This window comes from Melospiza georgiana, chromosome 15, assembly GCF_028018845.1.
Source record: "Melospiza georgiana isolate bMelGeo1 chromosome 15, bMelGeo1.pri, whole genome shotgun sequence".
NCBI lineage: Eukaryota > Metazoa > Chordata > Aves > Passeriformes > Passerellidae > Melospiza > Melospiza georgiana.
The window spans coordinates 1,980,511-2,003,274 of record NC_080444.1 but is presented as its reverse complement, the minus strand read 5'-3'; the positions used below and the strand labels follow the sequence as shown (position 1 = coordinate 2,003,274).

Sequence of the window (22,764 nt, the reverse complement as noted above, 5' to 3'; positions counted from 1 at the left end):
CATGGCATTGCCAATGGAATATTTGGATTTCTAGAAGCAGCAGCTTTCTCTGGACTGGGGAGGTCACACTTTGCCAACAGCTGATGCCCAAACGTGTCAGGAAGCTGAATAAAAATAAATAATGCAATTCTGTGGGTAGAAAAATCCCCAGTAAGCTCCACATCCTGGGTAAAAATTCTGAATATTCTCTGTGTTTGGAATTCAGCCCCAAGCTAGGCCTGCCTTGGGCAGCAGAGCCCCTGGTACAGCTTTGATTTCTGAGTTATTTCTCTGATACTCTGAATATTCTGCATGTGGGCCTTAAAAAGCAGATTAGCAGTGGGCAGGACTCAAAGCAAACTGCTGGAAAAACAGATTTAAGAGCTCACATCCATTTGTTCTCCAAATCTGGGAGCCTTGTACTGCCCATGAGCCGTCCTCCCCTGTTTTCCTGAGCCACACCAGGCACTGCCCTGTGCCCCCAAAGCCACCCTGAGCCTTCCAGGCAGGATTAAACCGCTTCAACTTCGGCTTTCTCCAGCTCCTCCCTCCCAGCCGCCAGCTGCTGTGCCACTCTAACACGAGGCAGCACAGCCCCGTGTGCCAAACACCTTCTTTGCAGGGTTTGATGCCATAAATTGAGTGTTTTCCCCTCAAGTGCTGAATGCACAACCCGGCGCTGCCAAAACAGCTCATTCATGGGGGCTCATCAAATTCATTACAGAAATAATATCCCCCTCGCTGCTCCTGCCTCCAAACTTTCATTTGTTGAGATAATTATGTTTTTACCGGGCTTTGGTATGGTCAAACAGACTCAGAGCCTCACAGAGAGGAACTTTCTCACATTAAAGAATTTTTGAGGGCTGCAGGCTGATGTGAGGGAGGCACCACAGTGAGAGGTAACCTGGATTTTATTCCACCTTCCCCATGTATAAATTAAATTTTCCTGGCACCTACAATTGTTATTTTAGCAACTAAAAACAATGCAGCAACTCCCTTAGGTCTGCAAAAATGCAATTTCCGAGTTATTATTTCCATTTATCCGAATGGCGACTTGATCAGGAACTTCTTGCCTGCCCCTCTCACTGTATTTCTGTTAGGAATACAGGCAAGTGATTTATTCCAGAATTGTGGAGTAAGGGAAATATTACTTGGAAAAAAAAATCCCACCCAGCAAGATTCAGAATAACAAAACAAAGTGGAAAGTACCCAAAATAAGACCTTGCAGTTTATCTCACACAGGATCTAACAGCAGATTGCCAGCCCCAAATTTTGGGGAAATTTTTTCAGGCTCTTCAGAAGAGAAAGTTTAAAAAAACCCCATCAGTTCAAGTGCCAAAGAAACTCATAAAATCAGGAGGGAAAAATAATCTACTTCCTTACAAAGAGAAGCTGGGGAAAAAGTTATGAAAATGGTGCCTTGGAGCATCCAGGTGTTCCAAGAGATTACAGAAAGTCCCAAGTGCTGCCTGGAAAGACCAGACCCAAGCTGAGTATTCCCATGGACCACATCACCCGTTCCACTGCAGCAACTACCAAAAAAACCAGATTTTTTTTTTGGTCCTTCTATATATTAACACCATTTTGCTTGGAAACTGTGAACAGGAGCATACTCACAATAAAACCCAGATATTTTAAACCTTTCCACCACTGATTTTTGGGGTAAAACCACCAGGATTTTAACCTGTCACCCTCTGGAGAAGCCACGTCCTGTGAGCTGCACCTACCATGGGGTAGTGTTATGTTTGCACCATCAATGATTGCTTGTGCCAGTTCGTGGTCGTTGCTCTCAAAGGCGTGGGCAGCAGCCTTGAGGGCATCCCAAATCTCCTTCCTGCCCTCAAAGGCCGGGGCTGTGTCCCAAAATTCATCCCTCTTACTGCGCAGCTGCCCGTCCGTCATGGGGTAATCGCTCTTCCATTTGGGCTTCTCCTTCTTTAGGGGCTGGTTACGACCAAGAGCCACTGTGGGGACAAAGCAAAAAGGAAATCATCAAAATAACACCACAAAATTCCCTTTGGTTGCTTTGTTTAGGGTTTTACCTTTTCTATTTTTCACATTCTGTGCTGCTTTAGTGTGTGGGTCTGGGCTCACATCAGGGGATGCTGAGCTCTGTGCACAGAGCAGGGAGACAAAACAATTCCTGCTCCAGCTGGGCACCAAGGACAAATGACCCAAATCTCAGCCCAGGAGCACAAACCCCGTGGGCTGGAGAGAGAAAAACAAGCAGGGTGGGACTGCCTGGGCTAAAGCTGGAATGGGACAATGAACTGCAAGGTGCAAATGGAGCAGAACTGATCCCAGGGACAGAGCCCGTGCCCGGCCGTGCATTTTGGGGCCGTTTTGGTTCATCTTGGGTTCATTTTTTGACCATTTTGGTTCATCTTGGGTGCAGCCCTGGCTGGGCTCTTGTGCTGCCCAAGGTGCATCCATGGAGGAGATCCTTTCCATAAATCCCTGCTTTATTCTTTAGCTCTGTCTGGTCACTGTTCCAGCTCAGCCTTCCCAAGGCATCCCCAGAGCTGAATTTTCAAGCCTGGTCCTTTTTGTTCATCCCCTCCCAGGTGATGCAGTGAGAGGGGTGTTATTCATATCCTGCTCACAGTTCAGATCTTCATTTCTTGAGATATTTATGTTTTTACCAGTCTTGCATGGTCAAAACCAGACTCAGAGTCTCCTCAATTTCCCCAAGAGTTCAAAGGACTGTGGAGCTCAGGAGAAGGGAGGTGATATGGATGTGGGCCATGCAATTGTTATTTGCTACTTTTAATTAGGAGCTGACTTTGTTTCTGTGCAAATGCATCCTCCTGCTTGCTGATTTCCCCTGGAAATCCAGGAATCCATCAAGGTTTAAAGAGCATTTTACTCCTTCTCAATAAACACAACCCCATTTGTTTCCCTTGAACTACAGCTATTTTGGTGTGATAGCCACTTTGAGGTTATCACACAGGTATAAATTTGACAGATTAAAACTCCCTGCTCTCATCCCCATCAGTGCCTGTTGCTGCAGCAGGAGATTCCAAGTTCACAGAGGTTTTAAGGAGACCAAAACCCCCAACAGGAGGTTAAGCCTTTATTCAATCTGACCCCATAAGAGCAAAGAATGATCAGCTTCCTTTGCTGGCTCAGGCTGACAGACACGTCCATGAACCTGAAGTGTAAATCGTGGAAAAGAGGAGTTTGAAAAGGATTCCTGCTGGTGAGCTGACAGTGCCAGCTGTGCAGAGGAATGAGCTTTCTGTGGATTAAAAACATGGGAGAATGGGCTGGGTTGGAAGGAACCCTAAAGATCATTTAATTCCACCCCTGCCATGGCAGGGACACTTCCCACCACCCCAGGGTGCTCCAACCCTGCCCAAACTGCCCTTGGACACTGCCAGGGATGGGGCCACAGCCAAGAATTTCTTCCCAATATCCACCTAAACCTATTCCCTGTCAGTGTGAAGCCATTCCCAGTGTCCTGTCCCTCCATCCCTTGGAAATCCTCTCTCTCCATCTTTTCCTTTGTCTGCATCTGCAGCTCCCTCAGACAATTGTGTCACCCCAAAGCCTCTCCTCTGCAGCTGAACAATCCCAGCAGAGCTGCTCCATCCCTCCCACCCTGCTGGCCTCCTACATTTGCACAGAAACAAAGTCAGCTCCTAATTAAAAGTAGCAAATGACAATTGCATGGCCCACATCCACCGACTCCAGCCGCTCCTCGTGTCCCACGCACAACACAACAATAATAAACTCTTAAATCCTTTCAAGTGACCACAAGCATTTATTGCTTTTTGTTTCCAGGGGATTGCTTCCATGGGACTGCTTCCATTTGCTTTTCAAAGCAGCGCTGACCATTTAGCAGACTGCAGAGCTGCAAGCCCCAGTGTTTACAAAACACCGAGTTTCCTGGCACAGCCCAGCCTTTCCCAGTCCAAGGCTCAGCTGAGCAAGCCTGGAAGATGATGCTGGGGCAGCCTCAAGCAATGGGCCTGTGCATTAAACTCTGTACATGCTAAAATTCTAAAAACATGTGGGAAAACACCCCAACGAGGAATTGTTTCCTTATTAAGGATTAGCGGCCAGAGCATGACATTTTCAGCCAGACAGAACAGGACACACTGCAAGAAATTTGGGTCAGTGGATATCTTTTTTTTTCCATTCCACTTTAGCTCACATCTGTTTGCATCCACTCAATGGATGCTGATTTGTCCCACAGGGCCCTCTCCTTGTCCCCAACCATCAATTATGGAAGCAGGTTAAAGGCACTTCCCTCAGCCCACTGCAAATCCAGCAGCCCACTCCTCTCCCTGCTCCCCACTCTGCCCCAGACTGCACCCAGATTTATTAAAAATTGATTTATCCTCACTCCAGCCGAGGCTCAGATCCTCACAGCCTCCAATAACTCCTCCCTGGAGATCCCATCCTTCCCACACAGACAGCAGTGATCATAAACCCAGTGATAAATTCTTTTTTTTTCTGAGTTGGAAGGAAGGGTGGTGGAAGAAAGGGACTCTCCAAATGGCTCCAAAGCCAAATCCACTCTAGCAAGCCATCCATCCCAGGACTGAGCCTTTAAACACAATCTGGCTTCAGCACAAGCCAGTATTTAAAAAGATCTTTGGTGTGTTTATCATTTAATAGAAGTGCTTCAAGGATCCCCAAAAAGCTTTATGCCTTCCCTGAAGAAATATTCATTATTTAGCTCTGTGGATAGATGGGGCAGAATGGATGAGAGAAACTTATGCCATGTAAAAAAATAATGTGCAAAAACGCCCAAATATTTCCCTTTCCAGCCCATGTTTTAGTCACTAAAGCAAAACATGTGAATTTCCACAACCAAACTTTCGGACCACATCAAAGCACTTTCCCTTTTCTGTTAACAAGGCTGATAAAGAAACAAACATCAACAGTCTGAACCACTTAAAAGTATTTACAGTGTCAGTTTTCTGTTCCTCACTTTGGAAGGAAATTAGAGCTCAGAAGGAAACCCTGACTTCATTTCAGACCATTCCCATCACAGGCACCAGCAGCTTGCAGCATCCAGAAAAGAAAGCAGCATCCACATTAATTTTTCATCTTACATCACTTCAACACGAGTAAGAAATTATTAATACCCTGCTGGAAAGCAGGAATTGTTTTCCAAATGCCAAGAAGAAGGCACGTTCTCTCTGAAGCAAAGCTCCAGGTCACCCTCTCAGCAGAGGCCAATGGCTGATATTTTTGGCAAGGGATTTATTTAGAATGGAATATGGAAATCAGCACTGGTCTACTTTTCAAAAAGTGAAATATCAGCAGCCACACTCCAAAATGAGCTAGTCTGTTGTTCCAACAGCTCAGGTGTGCAGGTGGGGCTGTGCATCCCAAAGAGGGTAAGAAATGCACAGAGTTTAGGGTGGAAAAGCCCTCCCAGCCCGTTGAGTCCCCACCTTGTCCCCAGCCCAAGTGCCACCTCCAGGAATTCCCTGGGGCTGGGGATCCAAACCTCCCTTCAGATCTGCTTGGAAAGGTGGTGATGGATCAAAGACTGGACACAAACTCTTGGAAAGGTGGTGATGGATCCAAGACTGGACACAAACTCTTCTGAACATTCTTTTCCAATCCTAATAATTCTGTTTAATGCCTCAAAGTACCCCAAACCAGTGGCACACGTGGGCTGTTCCTGCAGGATTTAGCAGCATTCCCTATTTGCCCTTGCTACCCTGGATCAGGATTGCTCCTGTCAGCCCCACTGAACTCCTACAAAGTCTTATTTTTTCAGAAGGAAAAAATGTATTTCTCCAATCCTCGCAGACTGTTTTATCACCTGAATTGTAAATTTATTTCCCTTCCCCGCAGCTTCCCATCAAAGCAATGAATCTGGAAGGTTATCTCTGCTCCTTATGCAGATAAACCCAGATATTTAAATCAGTTTCTTAACAGGATGTCAAGAAATGTCTCTGTGGCAGTTCTTTGGAGCAGCTGGTGTGTTTGTTATGTTGCTATCACTGTGGATATCACTGTGGGTATCACTGGTGCCTCTTCTGAGGGGGACCAGATGAGCAGGAGCAGCTGCTACCACAGGATTCGTGTATTAAAAGCCAATATCCAGCTACACAATCCATAATTCCTAATTTATACCACCCGAATTACAGCACTCCATCATCAAACTGGGAATATTTCAGCCCCAGAGGGTTTTGTGTCAAATCAAACATGGCCAGGCTGAGCCAGGGACAGCTCAGAGCTCTGGAGAAGGGCAGAACTTCTCTCAAATTTCTCTCTGCTTCAGGTGGGACCGGGATCTTCCTCCTCCCCACTCTCTGACCTGCCAGGTAACTCTGGATAAGGTTACCTGAAACAGCCCTGAAGCAGCTGAGCTCAAATCTTAATTATCTGTGCAAACACCTCTGCTGCCATCAGCATTATGTGAGTTTTCCCTCCCACCCCATCCTTCAAACATCTTGCACCTATTTCTAAAACTAAAATTAGGACCAAATTTGGCTGTTCCATCCCTGCAAGTGCTCCACAGCGAATTTCCTCCCTTCCCTTGGAAACACAAGCATATGTTGCTTGCAGCATTAGTCTTTTCCAGCTCTTGTAAAAAGCAGAGGAGCCACCTGGATTGGATGTGTTCCACTTCAGGGGATCTCCAGGTTCGTCAGCAGCTGCAGTCACAGGAACAGGGCCTGGCTGTGCTCCCCAGCCCCTGCAGATCTGGGGCAGGACGGACACACAGCCAGAGAGCACCAGGGAGGGACAGCCCAACAGTGGGACACGAGTCAAGAGCAGATGTAGGCAAACATTCCCAGATCAAAATGGTGAAATGTTGCAATAGGAGAATCTGGCAAGATTCATTTTATATATAAAATGTAATAATAAATATATTATTTATATCATCATTTATTTTATAGTATTTATTTTAGATTATTTATATGATTATAATATTTTATATATATAATGAATATGTTATTTATAATATTGTTTATTATTATATCTTATATATAAAATAAATCTGGTAAGATTTTACATATAAAATATAATAATCAATATATTATTTATAAGATTGTTTATTATTATTACATTTTATATATAACCTAAATCTGGCAAGATTTATTTTATATATAAAATTTAATAATCAATATATTATTTATAAGATTGTTTGTTTTGTATCATTTATTTTATATTATTTATATAATGATATTTTATATATAAAATGAATATATTATTTATAATATTGTTTATTTTATATTATTATTTATTTTATATTATTTATTATAATAAATAATAAATAAAAGAAAATGTAGTATTTTCTTGTTTGTCCTTTTGCCTTGATTAAGAAAATATCCAAGAGATGAAGCCAACTGCTTAAGTGGTGAGAGACGACAAAGGTTTCCCCAGCCCCAGCAGGACAGGGGATGTCTCCCCAGGAGAAACCTCGATAGTGACCTGAAGGCAGCCAGGAGAAGCTGAGGAAATGTTTTACAACTTGAACCAATGATCAAAACTATTTTCTTTACCAGATTGCTTCCCTGTTGAGGCTCAGCTGCTAACAAAGTATTTTTCTATCAGGAATGAAATGCAAATAACAGTTTGCTACCCAGAAAGTTTCTTTCAGGAATAGTCCCAAGGGCTCCTCTCCCCACAATCACCCAGCACTTCTCTACTTAATCAAATGAGTCCCATTTGAAACCCATTTTGCTCCAATTTCCTCATGAGGTACCTTGTAATTTGGTATCACTATCACACAGTTCATCCTAAACATTTTCTTTGTGTTGTTCTCCAGTGTAATCCTGAATTACAATGGTGCTGGAAGAGCCAGGACAAAGGAAAAGTGCAAAAACCCAGGGAAAACAGAGAGGGAGAAAGGGAAAATTCATTGCACTTAAGCAGCAGACAATTTGAATTACATTAAGCAACACAGGCTTACACAATTTAAATTACATTAAATAGCACAGGCTTGCCCAACAACAGCAAAATGGCAGAATTTTATCTGTTTATTGCTGATTTTCAGCAATTTTCTTTTTAAGGTGGTCACATTCTTCCAAGGCAAGAAGAGGATTTTGGAACAGAAGTGGCACTGGACAGTGGCAAAACTTAGAAGTGAAATATTAGGACAATTAAGCTTCCTAACAAGGAAAGGAATTAATATTTTCAGGGAGCCTGTGTGAACTTTCCAAATAAATACAGATAGATGGAAAGATAATGCCTGAAACTAAGTCAAGTTTTATGGTTTTTTAGGAGGGTAAAATGAACGCTACTTCCCTGGTAGAAATTCAGGTTATATCTTGAAATAGTTGTGTACTAAAACACCGGGCTGCAGACTCAAAGCAATATTACAAAAGTGTAGGCACAGGTATTAATTCTGAGCCAAAGATATTAATTCTGAGCCAAGTAACAAACTGTGAAGCTTTTCAGGGCAGCAAACCCAGCAGAGACACATCAGCACACAGAAATAAACCCTCCAGCCAAGCCCTGAGCAATTTCCCCTTTCCCTCACCTGAAAGGAGGTGAAGAAAGGAAGAAAATAAATGCAAAATAATCAGATGGAGAAGGGAAGGAGCAGCAGCAGTAAAGGCAGACACCATGTGCTGCTGCTCAGTGATGGATGTGCTGCCTCTGGGGACAAGGGGGACAATCCATCACTGGTGCCACCCAGTGCCCCCAGCCTGGCACACAGTGCTGGGCAGGGAATCCTTCCCTGCTCCTCCTCAGTTCTTACTCAACACCAAAAACTGCCCAGAAGAGGCTGCAGGGAATAAAATGCAAGTTCCTCTGGTAATTCCAGGCAGCTCTGGACAGCTTATCCCTGCCTTTGTCTGCACATTAAACCTTCCCCGAGTCAATCCAGAGGCTTCTCAGCATGAGAGGATGAGGGTGTATGGATGAGCTGGACAAGGAGAAAAACTGACTCTAATTAGCAGCTATTCCACTGCATTTTCCATTTTTCCCATCATTTTCAGCAGAAACTGCAGAAGAAATCAGGAGATTTCCAGGCAGCTCATCACTCATCACCCCTCAAAGGAGCCAGCAGTGTTGCAGCAAGAAATAAAAGCTTCAGCTTTGGAAATCTGAATCTTTGCTTGCTCTGTGATATTGCAGAGATGCCAGCTCATCCCAGCCCAGGCAGGACCTGCTCAGGTGGCCACAGCCCTGGGATGTCCTGAACAGAACTAAAACCAGGGCAGTGCATTTTATCTGACCTGAGGGGGCATCCTCAGCCCAGAGCCAGCTGGCAAGGGGGAATTTAGACTGGATATTGGGAATAAATGTTTCCCTGGGAGGTGCTGGGGCTGCCCCTGGATCCCTGGCAGTGCCCAAGGCCAGGCTGGATGGGCCTGGAGCACCCTGGGACAGTGGAAGGTGTCCCTGCCCTGAACAAGATGATTTTTAAGGTCCCTTCCAACCCAAACCATCCTTTGCTTCCATGATTATTATTTCCAAAAGCTCTGTGGGCACTCCTGAGTCCTGCCTGCCCACCCAGCCTCCTGCTGGGTGCACAAACAGAGGATTCCCAATCACCTTGGTTCTCAATTCTCAATCATCTTGATTCTCAATTCTCAATCACCTTGATTCTCAATTCTCAATCAATCAATCATCTTGATTCTCAATTATCAATCTCATTCTCAATCATCTTGATTCTCAATTCTCAATCACCTTGGTTCTCAATTCTCAATCACCTTGATTCTCAATTCTCAATCCCCTTGATTCTCAATTCTCAATCAATCAATCAATCATCTTGATTCTCAATTCTCAATCCCATTCTCAATCATCTTGATTAAGCTCATGGCACAGCAGCTCCTGTGGACAGAGACAAATGTCTGAGGGAGAGAACACCTTTGTGGAGTCCCCAGATCCTCAGGGCTGGGCAGGGTGAGGAAGGCAGGCTGCCAGGCAGGGCACAGCCCAGGGGATGCCCATCTGCCTCTGGAGCCCCAAACCCAGCTTGCCTGAGCTCAGGTCCAACAGCAGGAGCTGTAAAACCCGGCTCAGAGTCAGCCCCATCCCGGCAGGGAAGTTCAGTGAGGTGAAACAGCTCCAGGGGACAGACATTATCAACACAATTACCTGTCAGCACTGTTTACTCTGGAATTTAAACCGCTCCTATCTCTGGCAGATGAATGTTTTCAGCTGGATACAGCAGAGGATAAAGATTTCCCCATCCCCAACCCACAGAGTGCAACACCAGGAGCTTCAATCTGCACCATCTACAGTGCACAACTGGGCCACCGTTTTTAAAAGCTGTGACAAGAACCATTAAGGAAGCTGTCAGCAATGTGAAAAATATTCTGTGTGAGGCAGGCTGCACAGGGCACACGTTTGTTGTGACTTCAGCAGTGTGTGGCTTAAACTGCAGCTCAATTGCAGCTGAGCTTGGCACCAGGGCAGCCCCACACACACCCAAAACAGGAGCAGCTCAGAGCTCTGGGAATGCACTGGGAAGCTGCACAGAGCTTATCTGCAAAAAAAAAAAAAACAACAAAAAAAACCACAAAACCACCAAAAAAACCCCAAAAAACAAAAAAAAAAAAAAAAAAAAAAAAAAAAGAAACAAAAAACAAAAAAACAAACAAACAAAAAAAAAAACAAAAACAAAAAACAAAAAAAAACCCCACCCTAGAGCTTAAATGTATCTCAGCATAAGGAAGAATGCAACTCGGCAACTTCACCTTTAAAGCACTAAAAGCCTTTTATGTCTCCTGTCCCTTCAGTTCCCAGGGAAACTTTAGACACATCAGATAAAAGTGCAAATTCCTGCCTGGACAACCTGTGCTGGTGCCTGCTGGGACAGGGCACTGCCCACTGCTCCAGGCTCATGGGCAGCATGGACTGAACACCAGGGAATGTCCAGTTCTGCAAAGGAACAGCTCAGGCTCACAAATTCCCTCCCTCCTTCAGACTGTTCTCCCTCTGACCTCTGCACAACAAGCATGAAGTGCTAAAAGAGTGATTTAAAGTTCACTGGGGCAGACACCACAGAACCACTGAGGTTGGAAAAGCTCTCCAAGATCACCAGGCTGTGCCCAATGCCCACCTTGTCACCAGCCCAGAGCCCTGAGTGCCACCTCCAGCCCTTCCTTGGGCACCTCCAGGGAAAAGGAGCAGCACCAAAACTCTCCCAGTGCCAAGTGCCTCCCCACACACTGACAGTGGCACAGGACTGCTAAAAACAGTATGTACTTTATTTACAATAATTCTCCAGTACCTATCACCTATGTTAGACAGTCTGTCTCTACTCTAAACCAATCCAGAAGTGTCACCATCACAGCAGAAGATGGAGGGGAAGAAGGAGAAGAAGGAGGAGAAAAAGGAGGAGAAGAAGACGATGACCACATGGCCAGATTCCTCCATCTTGCCTCCTGAACGCCCATTCTAAATCCCCAAAATTCCACTTTTTCACCCTGACAAATTCACTGTCATTCTACTCAAGCTCTCGTGGCTCGTAACTCTTCTCCCAGCTGAGTTCTGGGTTCTCGGAGCAAGGCCAAGGCGGGGTTTGGCTCAGCAGGTTTAAGCCAAAGCCTGGCTTCTCTCAGGGCTGAGCCAGGGCAGTGGTGTGGCCAGGGCTGGCCTCTGTCTCACAGCCACAGCCCGGCCACACGAGGCCACCAGGAATTCTGAGCTGGGCAAGTGACACAGGACCATCTGCTGGACATCTGGGCTGTGTTTAACACACCACCAGTGCTTCCAACATCAGCAACATTTTCAAGGGGAAAAAAAATAATAACCAAAGGCAGCCTTATCTTTCACCCTGCCAGAATGACAAAAAAAATCTGGCTGAGGATTTCTTCAAACCCTGATGAGGTGTGATGGTGCTGGAAGCAGCCAGGACACCCTGCTCAGCAGGACCTTGTGCAGAGGGTGTTTAAATGTGGGGGATGAACCTTCTGGAGACCCTCTGGATGGTGCCACCAGTGAATTGCATTTACTACAATAAACCCAAAGTTCATTAAGCCATTGGATGGTTTGGGTTTGAAGGGATCTCATCCAGTGCCAGCCTTTGCCATGGGCAAGGAGAGTTTCTACCACCCCAGACTGCTCCAAGCCCCAACCTGGGCATTTCCAGGGATGGGGGGCAGCCACAGCTTCTCTGGGAAAGCCATTCCAGGGCCTCCTCACCCTCAGAGGGAAGAATTCCTCCCCAGTATCCATCTCTGTCAGTGTGAACCCATTCCCCTTCTCCTGTCACTCCGGGCTGTTGCAGAATTCCCTCTCCATCTTTCTCAGGTTTTTCCCTCAGGTAAAACTGCACAGCACAGCCAAAATTTGGCTTTGCTGCATGAAACCCTCCCAGCACACCCTGAAATCTGGGTAATTCAAGGTATAATGCTCAGGACAGATGGCCAACTCCATTTCCCAAGGATTTTTTGGCTGAACATGCCATGCTTGCCACGTCACTGCTGCCAGCACAAATTCCAGCAGGTAATGACCAAAAAAAAGCCTCCAAGTTGGTGGCTGTTTTTACAATGACCAATGATTAAATTAGCTTAGTTAAAGGATCTAACACCATGTCTTGAATTTATTCCAGTGTCACAGTTATTGGCAGGGATAAAGTTTCACATGAGCCAATTAACTAAATGCACTATTACTGTATCTCAGCTGCTTAAGCTCATCAGTTAATTAAGAGCTCAGTGTAAGCTGAAAATAGGAATCTTACCTGACACACATCCCAAACATACATTATCTTAATGATTTCATTTTACACTCCCATGTAATGTTCCTCAGGTGCCTGAGGAAAACTGAAAGGTGATTGCTTGGTTTCAAGAAAAGTGAAAGTCACACAAACATTGACAGATTTCATCTAAGAAATTAGATTTCTCAGAACAATACTTGCTGCTTTATTCAGCCCTATTTTAGAGGGTACTTTTCCATAGTAAAGTTAATATTTCACATTCAATTTTGAAACTCAACTCCTCTCTGTTCTCCTGGGCAGTCACCCCCCAGGAAACTCCAGCACCCATGCTGGATAGAGCTCAGAATTTAGTGTAGAACACATGAGCAACCTCATAAGGAATTCCTACCCTCCAACTACACATCTTGTTAAGAAATCCACATTTATCCCCGAGTTAGAGGCAAGTAATAACAGATAAGGACATCAGTGGATTGCTCAGATAATTAGAAAGCAATCTAAGCTAAAATGAAAAACGTGCAAGCCTTTGTTGCAACTTGTATAAATACCTGGATGTCTTGTACATCCAGGGGGGGGGGAAAAAAAACCCCAAACCAACCCAAACCTGCAAATGGGAGTGTAAAAACTAAAACTCCCTCCTTTCAAGGCCTTTTTATCCCCCTGTAAAGGGAAAAACCAGCCCTGTTAGAGCCTCAAGGATTATTGATGCAATCAGAGAATGGTTTGGGCTGGAAGGGACCTTGAGGGACATCCCCTGCCATGGGCAAGGACACTGCCACTGTCCCAGGGGCTTGATCCAGCCTGGCCTTGGGCACTGCCAGGGATCCAGGGGCAGCCACAGCTGCTCTGGGCACCCTGTGCCAGTCACTTCAATCCTAAGTATTTAAAATCCCCCAAAATTAGAAACTTGATCAAGGCCTCCTCCTCCTCGCAGCAATGCACAGAGAGCACCTTGTGAGCTGGAAGGACCTTGGAGGAGGCACAGGAACCTGCCCTCTTCACTTCAATTGCTGAAATGAAGCGAGATTAAAGCAGCCAGAGCCTTTCCACCTTTAGCAAATTAATCTGATCTCTTTCAGAAGTCCCTGAGCACACCAGGCTTTAGCTCTATTAATGGCCTGAGTGGTGCTTGCTCAGTGTTTCCTACGGACACACAGCCCTTGAGGAACTTCCTTTCAAAGGCAGGGATCACAGAATTTGATTGAAAATGCATTTAATTCTCCACAGCTCAGGGCAGGCTGCACACTGGCAGCCCAGGGATGGTGCTGGCAATGCTCTCTGTTGTTCCAGAGCCAGCAAAAGCTGAGGCAGGGCTCGGCCATGGGCTGTGCTTGTCTTTTCTAAAAAGCTCCTCACCATAGTGCTCCAGGAGCTCATTTCTCCTGTGGCATCACTGCGAAGCAAGAGCAGAGCTCTTTGTCAGGACAGATGCACTTTTCCTACTTTTCCCCATTATTTAAGGTATAATTGATGTAATAACAGGTTAAATAAGTTGCTGGACCCTAAAGTGACTGCAAGAAAAATTCCGAGTTAAGCAGAACTCTCCATTATTACACAGATCCTCTTCTCATCCCTGCTGCCCTTTCTGCAAGGGAAAATAGCTTCAAATTAAGGACGAGAAGTTTGACTGGCAATGAGAATGCATTATTAAAAAGAGATTCTTATTTCAGGCATCTGAAAACAGGAGCCCACCTCTCCCACAGCTCCTCAAGGCAGGTGGGATCATTTGGTTTAGGGAAAGGAACTCCTGAAAGCGTTGCAGAAATCAAACCCCAATACCCAAAGCTGATTTCACTGCAGTAGTGCAAAGGATTCCTAAGAATGGCTGCATGCAAGTCCATGACAAACTCACTAATTACTGTGCTCTAATGAGCAAGCCATGCCCAGGAAGTGCTGATTCCACAGCTCTGAACAAAGGCATCTCAAAGCCCAGAGCAGCAGAACTGGGGCCACTTTCAGACCTGAGGATGAGCAGGAGAAAAATGCATTAAAACCTGAGCAGCATCCACACAGCCCCTGTTATTAGCATCAAAACTGCCTTTAACAAACATCAATCCCTGAAATATCTTGGTAGAAAAATGCTCTGTGAGAAAAAGGGCTCCTAATTTATTAACCTTCAACAGAAACCAGCAAAAGTTGGAAAGTTTCAAAACACAAGAAAAGAAACGGTGCAGATCCCTGAAGCTGAATTGCATGGCAAGAGTCCCCTCAGCTGGAAAAAATGCCCTGATTAATTCATAATAACCAAAGCAGACGTGTGAAAGAAGGAAGGGTGAAGGCAGTGAGCAGAGAGAAATGCACTTTATCAATGGCAGATGAACCCAGCCTGGAAATTTGGCAGGCAGAGCAATCAGATAGCGACAGAACCCTTGAGCAGGCAAACCTGGAAAGAGTTTCAAGGCAAGATTAGATCAGTTGGTAGAATTTCTAAGGCAGAATATTCTGTTTGACACAGCACGGAAGCAGAGATACAGAAGCCTTTGCCATCTTGGACTTTGCACAACTTTAAGCTGAATTGTCACTACTTAACACTTAATAAAATGGATTTTTTAGTTAATAAAATGGATTTTGAACAGGCTCAATGATCAGATCAGCAGCTCAGCATCCCTCTGGACAGAGCTGCCAAGAGATGTTAAAGCAGGACACTGGCAGCAACCAGAACACTTCCTCCCCCACCTCAAAAATATCTGCAATATTTTCCTAACTAATGTGAGCTCAATGCAAATTATTAACTCTTGGTAATAAGTTTCCCAGCACAATAAGATAAAATGCTAATGTGGTTCCTGCAGCACACCAATCATCAGGAAAAACATGATCAGAGTCTGAAAGAACAGCAGGGGCATTCCTAAGATAAAACACTGTATTTGGGATGGATAAAGCAGGAAAAAAAAATTATAAAGGAACCTGTTGATTTCCCAAAGCAATATTGTGAAGAGGCTGTGGTAAGCATCAATTCCAATAAGTTTAAATTAAAAATTCTGGGGGAAATTTGCTCCCTGAGAACTGATCATGACTGATCCTGGGATGGAGGAAGGCTGGGAATGGGGAGTGTTTGCAGCCATCCCACTCCTATCATGCTGATGATAAAAAAGAGAATTTTGGGTTCCTGTTTAAGGGGGTGATTGTGTTTTCCCCACTGCTGAGCACTCCAATACTCCAAAACCCAGCAGATTATTTCAATTTTCAAGCTAAAATTTCAATTTTCAAGCTGCCAGAGTGATAATTTAATCAAAAGCCACGACTTCTCCTCCTCAACTTTAACCTAATTCCTACAACACCAATATTCAGGAGAACTGGAAAGGGCACAAAATGACACCAATATTTAGGAGAAAGGGCACAAATATTTAGAAAGGGCACAAATATTTAGAAAGGGCACAAAACTTCCCAGGGAGGCAGAGCACACACAGCCCTTGAGATTCACCTCTAACAACAGCTGTGATGGTTTCTAAAGGTTTGTGTTATTTAGGAGAATAAAAGCCCCAAATCCAAGTGTTTTCAGAGGTCTACAGAAAATAATCTCTGTCCACACTCAATTAGAAAGTCTCCATTCTGAGGCAGAGCTCAAGAACTGAAAGCTTATTTACAACTAAGGGATTTTCATTCTGGTGCTGCCTTGTAACACCAAACCACAACAATCTGACAATGCTGCTGCTCCTTTTTTATTCCCAGCTGCCAGACTAAAATCTTGTATTCCCTGCTCTATTTTCCAGGAGTTTCAGATAAAGCCAAACCCATGCCTGGAGGATTTTTGGAGCTATTTTAGTGCTGTATTAAAAGGAGAGCCCTGGATACAAACAAGGAATGTGATTTGTTGGGATGCACGAAGGCAGCAAAAAATGGGATTTTGCTGTAACATCCACGTGGGGCCATCCCATCTGTGAGTGACTGGAAGTGTGTGACTTCAGTCAAGCAATAATCATGTGGTTTTCTGTTGAAACTCGAGCTTTTTTGGCACCAGAACTACTTTTAGATCTGGATAAACACACAATGGAGAACTGTGGATGTGAAAAACACACAAAAGAGTGAGAACTCATCTCAAATGAGCATTTCAACCTGTCTCAGGATAATATCCAATATTGATCAGCACTTCACAGAAGGTATTTTTGTTCTAAAAGCGCTCATATTTATAGCAACCCATGTGCTTTTAACGAACTTATGTGGGCACAGAGCAGAAAAAAATCACAAAAAAAAAAAAAAAAAAAATCAGTCTGCTACGTGCTTCACCGAGCCAAGTCATCAACATGCAACTCATGAGTGAAATCTAACCCTCAAAAAAATAAAGTTTAAATAGCTCAGTGACAGCTTTCCTCTCCTTCAGCCCTCCCAGTGCTCCTGCTCAGCTGGGAGCTGCGATTTCCCAGTTTCCAGAGCAGGTTTGGTCACTCCAGGCACGGGGAGGATGGGAATGCCCAGGGAAAGGGGGATTTTGGCTCAGCCTCTGCCATGGGGCAGTGGCAGATCTGGGAATGCTGCTCCTTGGAAGTGGGAAGCACTGGAGTGCTCAGCTGAGCTTGTTTGACTCTGAAAAACAGAAAAGCTCAAACCGGAGGCATCAGCAGCAGATCCTGCTCTGCTTTAGTGTGTGGGTCTGGGTTCACATCAGGGGATGCTGAGCTCTGTGCACGGAGCAGGGACACAAAACAATTCCTGCTCCAGCTGGGCACCAAGGACAAATGATCCAAATCTCAGCCCAGGAGCACAAACAAGAGAAAAAGAAGAAGGATGGGGCTCCATCCAGCTGGAATTGGACAATTAACCCCAATATGCAAACGGAGCAGAACTGATCCCAGGGAGAGACCCCGTGCCCGGCCGTGCATTTTGGGGCCATTTTGGTTCATCTTGGGTGCAGCCCTGGCTGGGCTCTGGTGCTGCCCAAGGTGCATCCATGGAGGAGATCCTTTCCATAAATCCCTGCTTTATTCTGTAGCTCTGTCTGCTCTCTGTTCCAGCTCAGCATTCTCAAGGCATCACTGCCACCAAATTTATCCCACGTGGGAATTCACCCACCCAATCTTTGGGTGACCATCATGTTTTCCAAAATGTGCTTCCCAAAACACTTCCCAACTGCTCCTTCCCCTGTCTTCTCACCCTGGGGAGGGGTAACAAGCTGGGAGCAGCCACAGCCATGCTAGGTAGGAATGGGATTTTGTACCTGCACTAAAAAACCATCTAAAATACATTTGTGCGTTCCAAGATTTGGGTGTCCCCTTCATACTCAGGGCTTGTCTCCTCTGAGGGTCAGGGAGGCAGTGCAATGCATCAGGAGCATTTAAAAGCTCAATATTCTGCATTAAAGACACTCTTTTGACACAGCCAGCCTCTGCGTGCACCTGAGAGGGAGAAAAACACACCCAGACCCACTGTGAAGGCACAAATCCAGCACGTGTGACACAGGCAGGGCTCGGTGACAGCTTCTGCAGGAAATGCTTTGTGCAGCCAGTGCAGGGGAATTAACAATTTTCCCTTAAATTCTCCAGCCAGCCTTTATCCTGCGCTTGCTGATGCTCTGCTGCAGGCTCAGGTGCTCCCAAAAAAAACCCCCAAAACAATTGGCAGAGAGGAGAAAATGGCATTTGGCAGCTGCAGGTAGCCTGTGCTGTTCTGTAGGTGCTCTTTTCCAGAGTCTGTATTTACCCAGGCAGGCAGGAATCACAGGAGATGAGAGCTCTGTGGCAGGGAAATAAAGCAACAAAGTAAATGCCACGGAGAGATTCTTCTGCTGAATCCACAGTGCCCTTCATCACAGCATGGGAGCAGAGCTGCAGCTCCATGACTGGATTTTAAAAATAGAAAGGTAACAAGCTTCCAATCCCAAAGTGCTGTGCTCTGCTTCCGATGCCATTTCAGGCCTGGGAGTGCTCTCAAAGAGCACACAGCTCCTCTGGGAGCAGGTGAAAAATGCCTCCCTCCAGAATCTGTTGTCTGAACTAAGAGAATTATTTATAGTTGCCACATTTATTATACATTATTATAAACGGGAAGCTGTTACGAGCTATAAAATGTTTATCATTTCAGGGGATGAAAAGTAATTTATTTCTAGAAAAGTGGTGGTAATTCTAGACTGAATATATATGTTTTAAGAGTAAACTTTCCCTGTTAAACATGTGCAGAGCCACCATGCTCTGTGTGACACATTTTCCCATTTTACCCTCTAATCTTTTCCCCCTGGGCACTACCTGTTCTTGCTGCAAACTACTGAAGCATTTTCCACTCCCGTTTGTGAAGTGCCTCTGCTTTCATGGTTGAGAATGTGGGGGGAAAAAACCACATGACAGATCATGCAGAAACTCCCCAAATCCCCTCCCTTCCACCTCATCAGCAGCACAAGGATGTCTTCATACACACACACAGACAGATAGACACACAGAAAATCCTCCAGCACATCTGAAATCCTCCAGAAGCAAAAAAAAAAAAAAAAAAAAAAAAAAAAAAAAAAAAAAAAAAATTCAGTGCTTCAGAGCTGTGCCCATCTCCTCCCACAAATGGCTTTCAAGCAGGGCTTTGAATTTTCCTTTTAAAATCCTCTCCACTGAGGAGAGGGGGAGATGGGCAGGGAAACGGACACTGAGAAAAGGCTGGAGGGAGGAGCTGCTAAAACTGCTCTAATCCACATCCCCAGCAGCGTTTCTGCTTTGGGAAGGACAATTTCCAAATGTTTTCCATCAGGCCTGAGAGGTCAAGTGGCTGTGGAGCAGCTCCTGCAAATTGATAGCATCCAATAATTGCTCCTGCATTTATTACGTGCAGAACCTGCAGTGCCCTTGCATTTCCCAGGGCTGGGGTGCCTCAGGATGAGACTGATGGTATTTTAAATATTTAAGGTAGTCTAAGAAGGCCTCATTCAGCATTTGAGACAGTTTTTAATCTAATCCTACAACGGGGATCAGAACAAAACCACTTCCTGCAGTTTTGCTGTGCCCCATCCTTTGTCCAGCTCTCATTGCATTAAATCTGAGTGTGCCAGGGCCAGCACAAGGCAGCAAATGCAAAATTCAGGTTCCAGCTGAACCTTAAATAAACCACAAGAGAGGATTTCCCTGCACACAGGTCCAACAGGGCAGTATCAGCTGCCATCCTGTGCTGGAGGTGTTTTCCACACTCAGTGCCACCAGCATTCCTGCTGCTTTGGGATGCAGGAGGCTTTGTATCCATCACCTTTTCTGCTGTGGATAACTCAGTCTGAAACACTGAATTACACTGCAGACACAGCCCCCATGGGAGGGGAAACCTTTTTGTTTTCTTAAAAAACAAGAAAACAAACCAAATCTAAAAAAATCCCCAACAAAACTGACAAGTTCATTTACTTCCTAAGTAGTTGCACATTTCTGTTTTGTCAACTCTAAAATGCCAGACAATACAGAAGCAGCAGATGAAACTAACTAAAAACCTCAGAGTGCAAGAAAAGTGTTTTATTCTACAGTCAGGTACTGATCCCAGCTTTGTTATTCCTCCACAGACAGCACAATTTATTTAAAAATGCATCAGACATTTATACACAATGTCTGTCTAGAAAAGAAGATGAAGATTGTTACATCACACTCTAAATTATAAGGAGGAGTTATATTCCCTTCTCAATCATGGTCATTTGCTCATGAATTTCCAAATCTTTATATTCTTTCTTTTTTAAAGGCAATCAAAGCAATTAAGGCCAACTTGACCCTTCCTTGTACCTGCAAGAAGACTCACAGGAATTTGCAACTTAACCACGAGGCAAATCTGTATTTCAGGCTTCAACTGTATTATAATTTGTGACTCATAAATTATATTATTCAACATTCACATGAAAAATAATAGCTATCACATTACTTGCTGCAATGAGAGTGCATGGCTGCTTTGTAGAGTTTATTCAAACTGGCAACTAATAATATTTTCCATTTATCAAAAGTCTCCAAAGCACAATGACTGTTCAATTTATTGTATTTAACATTCAGTGAAGGAGGATGTTGTCGTTTTCAACACTGCAATCCAAAACAGAGAAATTAAAATAAATCACTTCATCCAGAAGCCAAACAAACAATTACATGGAGGAACCAGCCAAAAAGGAAACCAAACAGCTTCGTTTGCCAGCCCTTATTAACAGCAAAAATAACACTTTATTTGGGTTTCTGAGAGCCCCCTGTTATCACCTGGAAAACAAAACCGAGTCCTGTATTTGACAAATGAAAGGTGTGACAGCAGCAGAGTGACAGCCAGGAGAGGAACACCTGGGACTGAATTATCAGGGGGTGGCAGCACCCATTCCCAGACCATAATCACCTCCAGGAGGCTGTGGGTGCCCAGTCCTCGGGAAATAAGACTTATAATAGATACTACAGATAATATAATAGGTAGATAATATAATAAAAGGCTAGTTTTATTCCAAAGCCATGATAAAACCCCTTGTGGAAATCAGACTCCTTTAGGTTGGAAAAGACCTTTAGGATCATCATTAACCCATCACTGCCACCTCTAAACCACATCCCCAAGTGCTCCATCTACACATCCTTTAAATACACCCAGGCATGGAGCAGGAAGGATTTGGAGCAAATTTCAGTGTCATGCTAAGCCTTTTTGGTTATTCCATTAAAAAAAAAAAATCCAAAATGAAAACAAACCATACAAAACACCCCCCTATTAGGACCTAACAGCAAAAGCCAGCTCTGATTTCTGAATGTTTCTGCCAGCTCTGTATTCCAGACCAGCAGGAACTACCTGAAATCCAGAGGTGCCTCTTTCAGATGGCAGTGAAAAACCATCCCAGCCTGCACCCAACAGCTCCAACCCACTGAAAAATCCCTCTGGGAGACTCTTTGTGTGCTCCAGCACAAAAGGGAGGCACCAAATGCTCTTAAGTGCTCAGTCATGAGCTGCTTGTTTAACCCCCCGTGCCAGCCAAGCAGAGCCCGGCTGTATCAGTGCAATTGTGAGCCACAAATCTCACTGCTTAATATGCAAATTCCCCTGGTCAGTCTTGCAGAGAAGCACCATGAAAGCACTTATTGTGACTTCCAATTAGCCATGTGATACGCAGCCCTGCACAGCACTCAAGGAAAATATTTAAGAAACTGTTGTCCAGTTGCTGAGAGCAGAGATGGAGCACAATATTTGCCTTTCTCTGAGTTAATGAAGCTCCAGCACTGCATCAAACTCCACGGGAGGAATTGAGAGTTGGAATAATCTCCCATTCTGGCAGCCTTATTTCCACTTGGCCCTGTTCTCACTGCTGGGCGATGGGGGCAGCAGGAAAGAAGACAAATTTCAAACAGAATCAGCATCTTTGCTCCCGAGGAAGGGTGACAAGAACTGCAGCAGGCAGGAGAGCATCGTGTCAAGGAGAGCTCAGCAGCAATCAGACAGCTGCAGCCAAAATCCCTAATCTGGAATGACTCCTGCTCCCAGCCACTGGATTCCCTGCTTTTCCCTCACCCCACACGAGTCACTGTCTCGCTGAATTCACCACGTCAGACAAAATAACATGCAGCTTCTGAGAGGGGCGAGAGCTGCCACAAGAGAATGAACAGGTTCCTCCTTTTGCTTCTCAAAAAGAAATTGAGGAGCCCTCCAGAAGGACTGGCCTGTGGGGTGGGAGCTGGCACAGCTCCGCTGGTTTTGCTCAACTGAACATACCTGATGTACAGGCACAAGGGCAGAGTTTGCCAGCAGTTCATTCCAAGCACAAAGCAATGCCAGAAGCACAAGTGAAGAGGTCACACAGCTGGGGAGTGGCTGCAGAACAGTTATTCCTCCCTGCTCCCACCGTCCTGCAGAACTCGGGCACCTCTGGCAGGGCACAGCTGGAAGGGATGCAGCGCTCAGCTCCTGAAACCTTGGGCTGTTGGGTGGGAGACAGCTGAGCTAAAGGGATGAAAACCTGTGTCTATAACCCCATTAATGATGTCCTTTAATGACTCCCCAATTAATCCACCCAGGACACCCATGACAGTTTGGTGCTGCTGGGTTTTAACACACCGAGCATCGAGGCAGCAACTTTTCCTGCCTATGCCAAACAATGTCCTGGTGAAATGAGAACTTGCTAAAAAGAGCAGTGCTAATGAAACAGCTGGTACCAATCTGCAATGCCCATTTTATTTCCAGCCCGATGGGCAGAGCAGCATCTGTTAAATTCTTGGTGAGGAACAGCCTCCTCCTGCTCCGGTCACTGCAAACAGAGCTGTGCAATAAGCTGGGCTTTTGATTAGCTCCATCTCACACATGCAGGC

At 45.0% G+C, this 22,764-nt stretch overlaps 1 protein-coding gene across 1 annotated transcript in view; it reads right to left on the bottom strand.

Annotated features, from left to right (window-relative positions):
- Window positions 1-22,764, bottom strand: part of UBTD2 (ubiquitin domain containing 2) — a 42,184-nt gene that overhangs the window by 16,450 nt on the left and 2,970 nt on the right. The window contains exon 2 of the mRNA XM_058035036.1: window positions 1,707-1,943. Coding sequence (XP_057891019.1) covers window positions 1,707-1,943 — 237 coding nt within the window. The remainder of the gene's footprint in view (window positions 1-1,706; window positions 1,944-22,764) is intronic.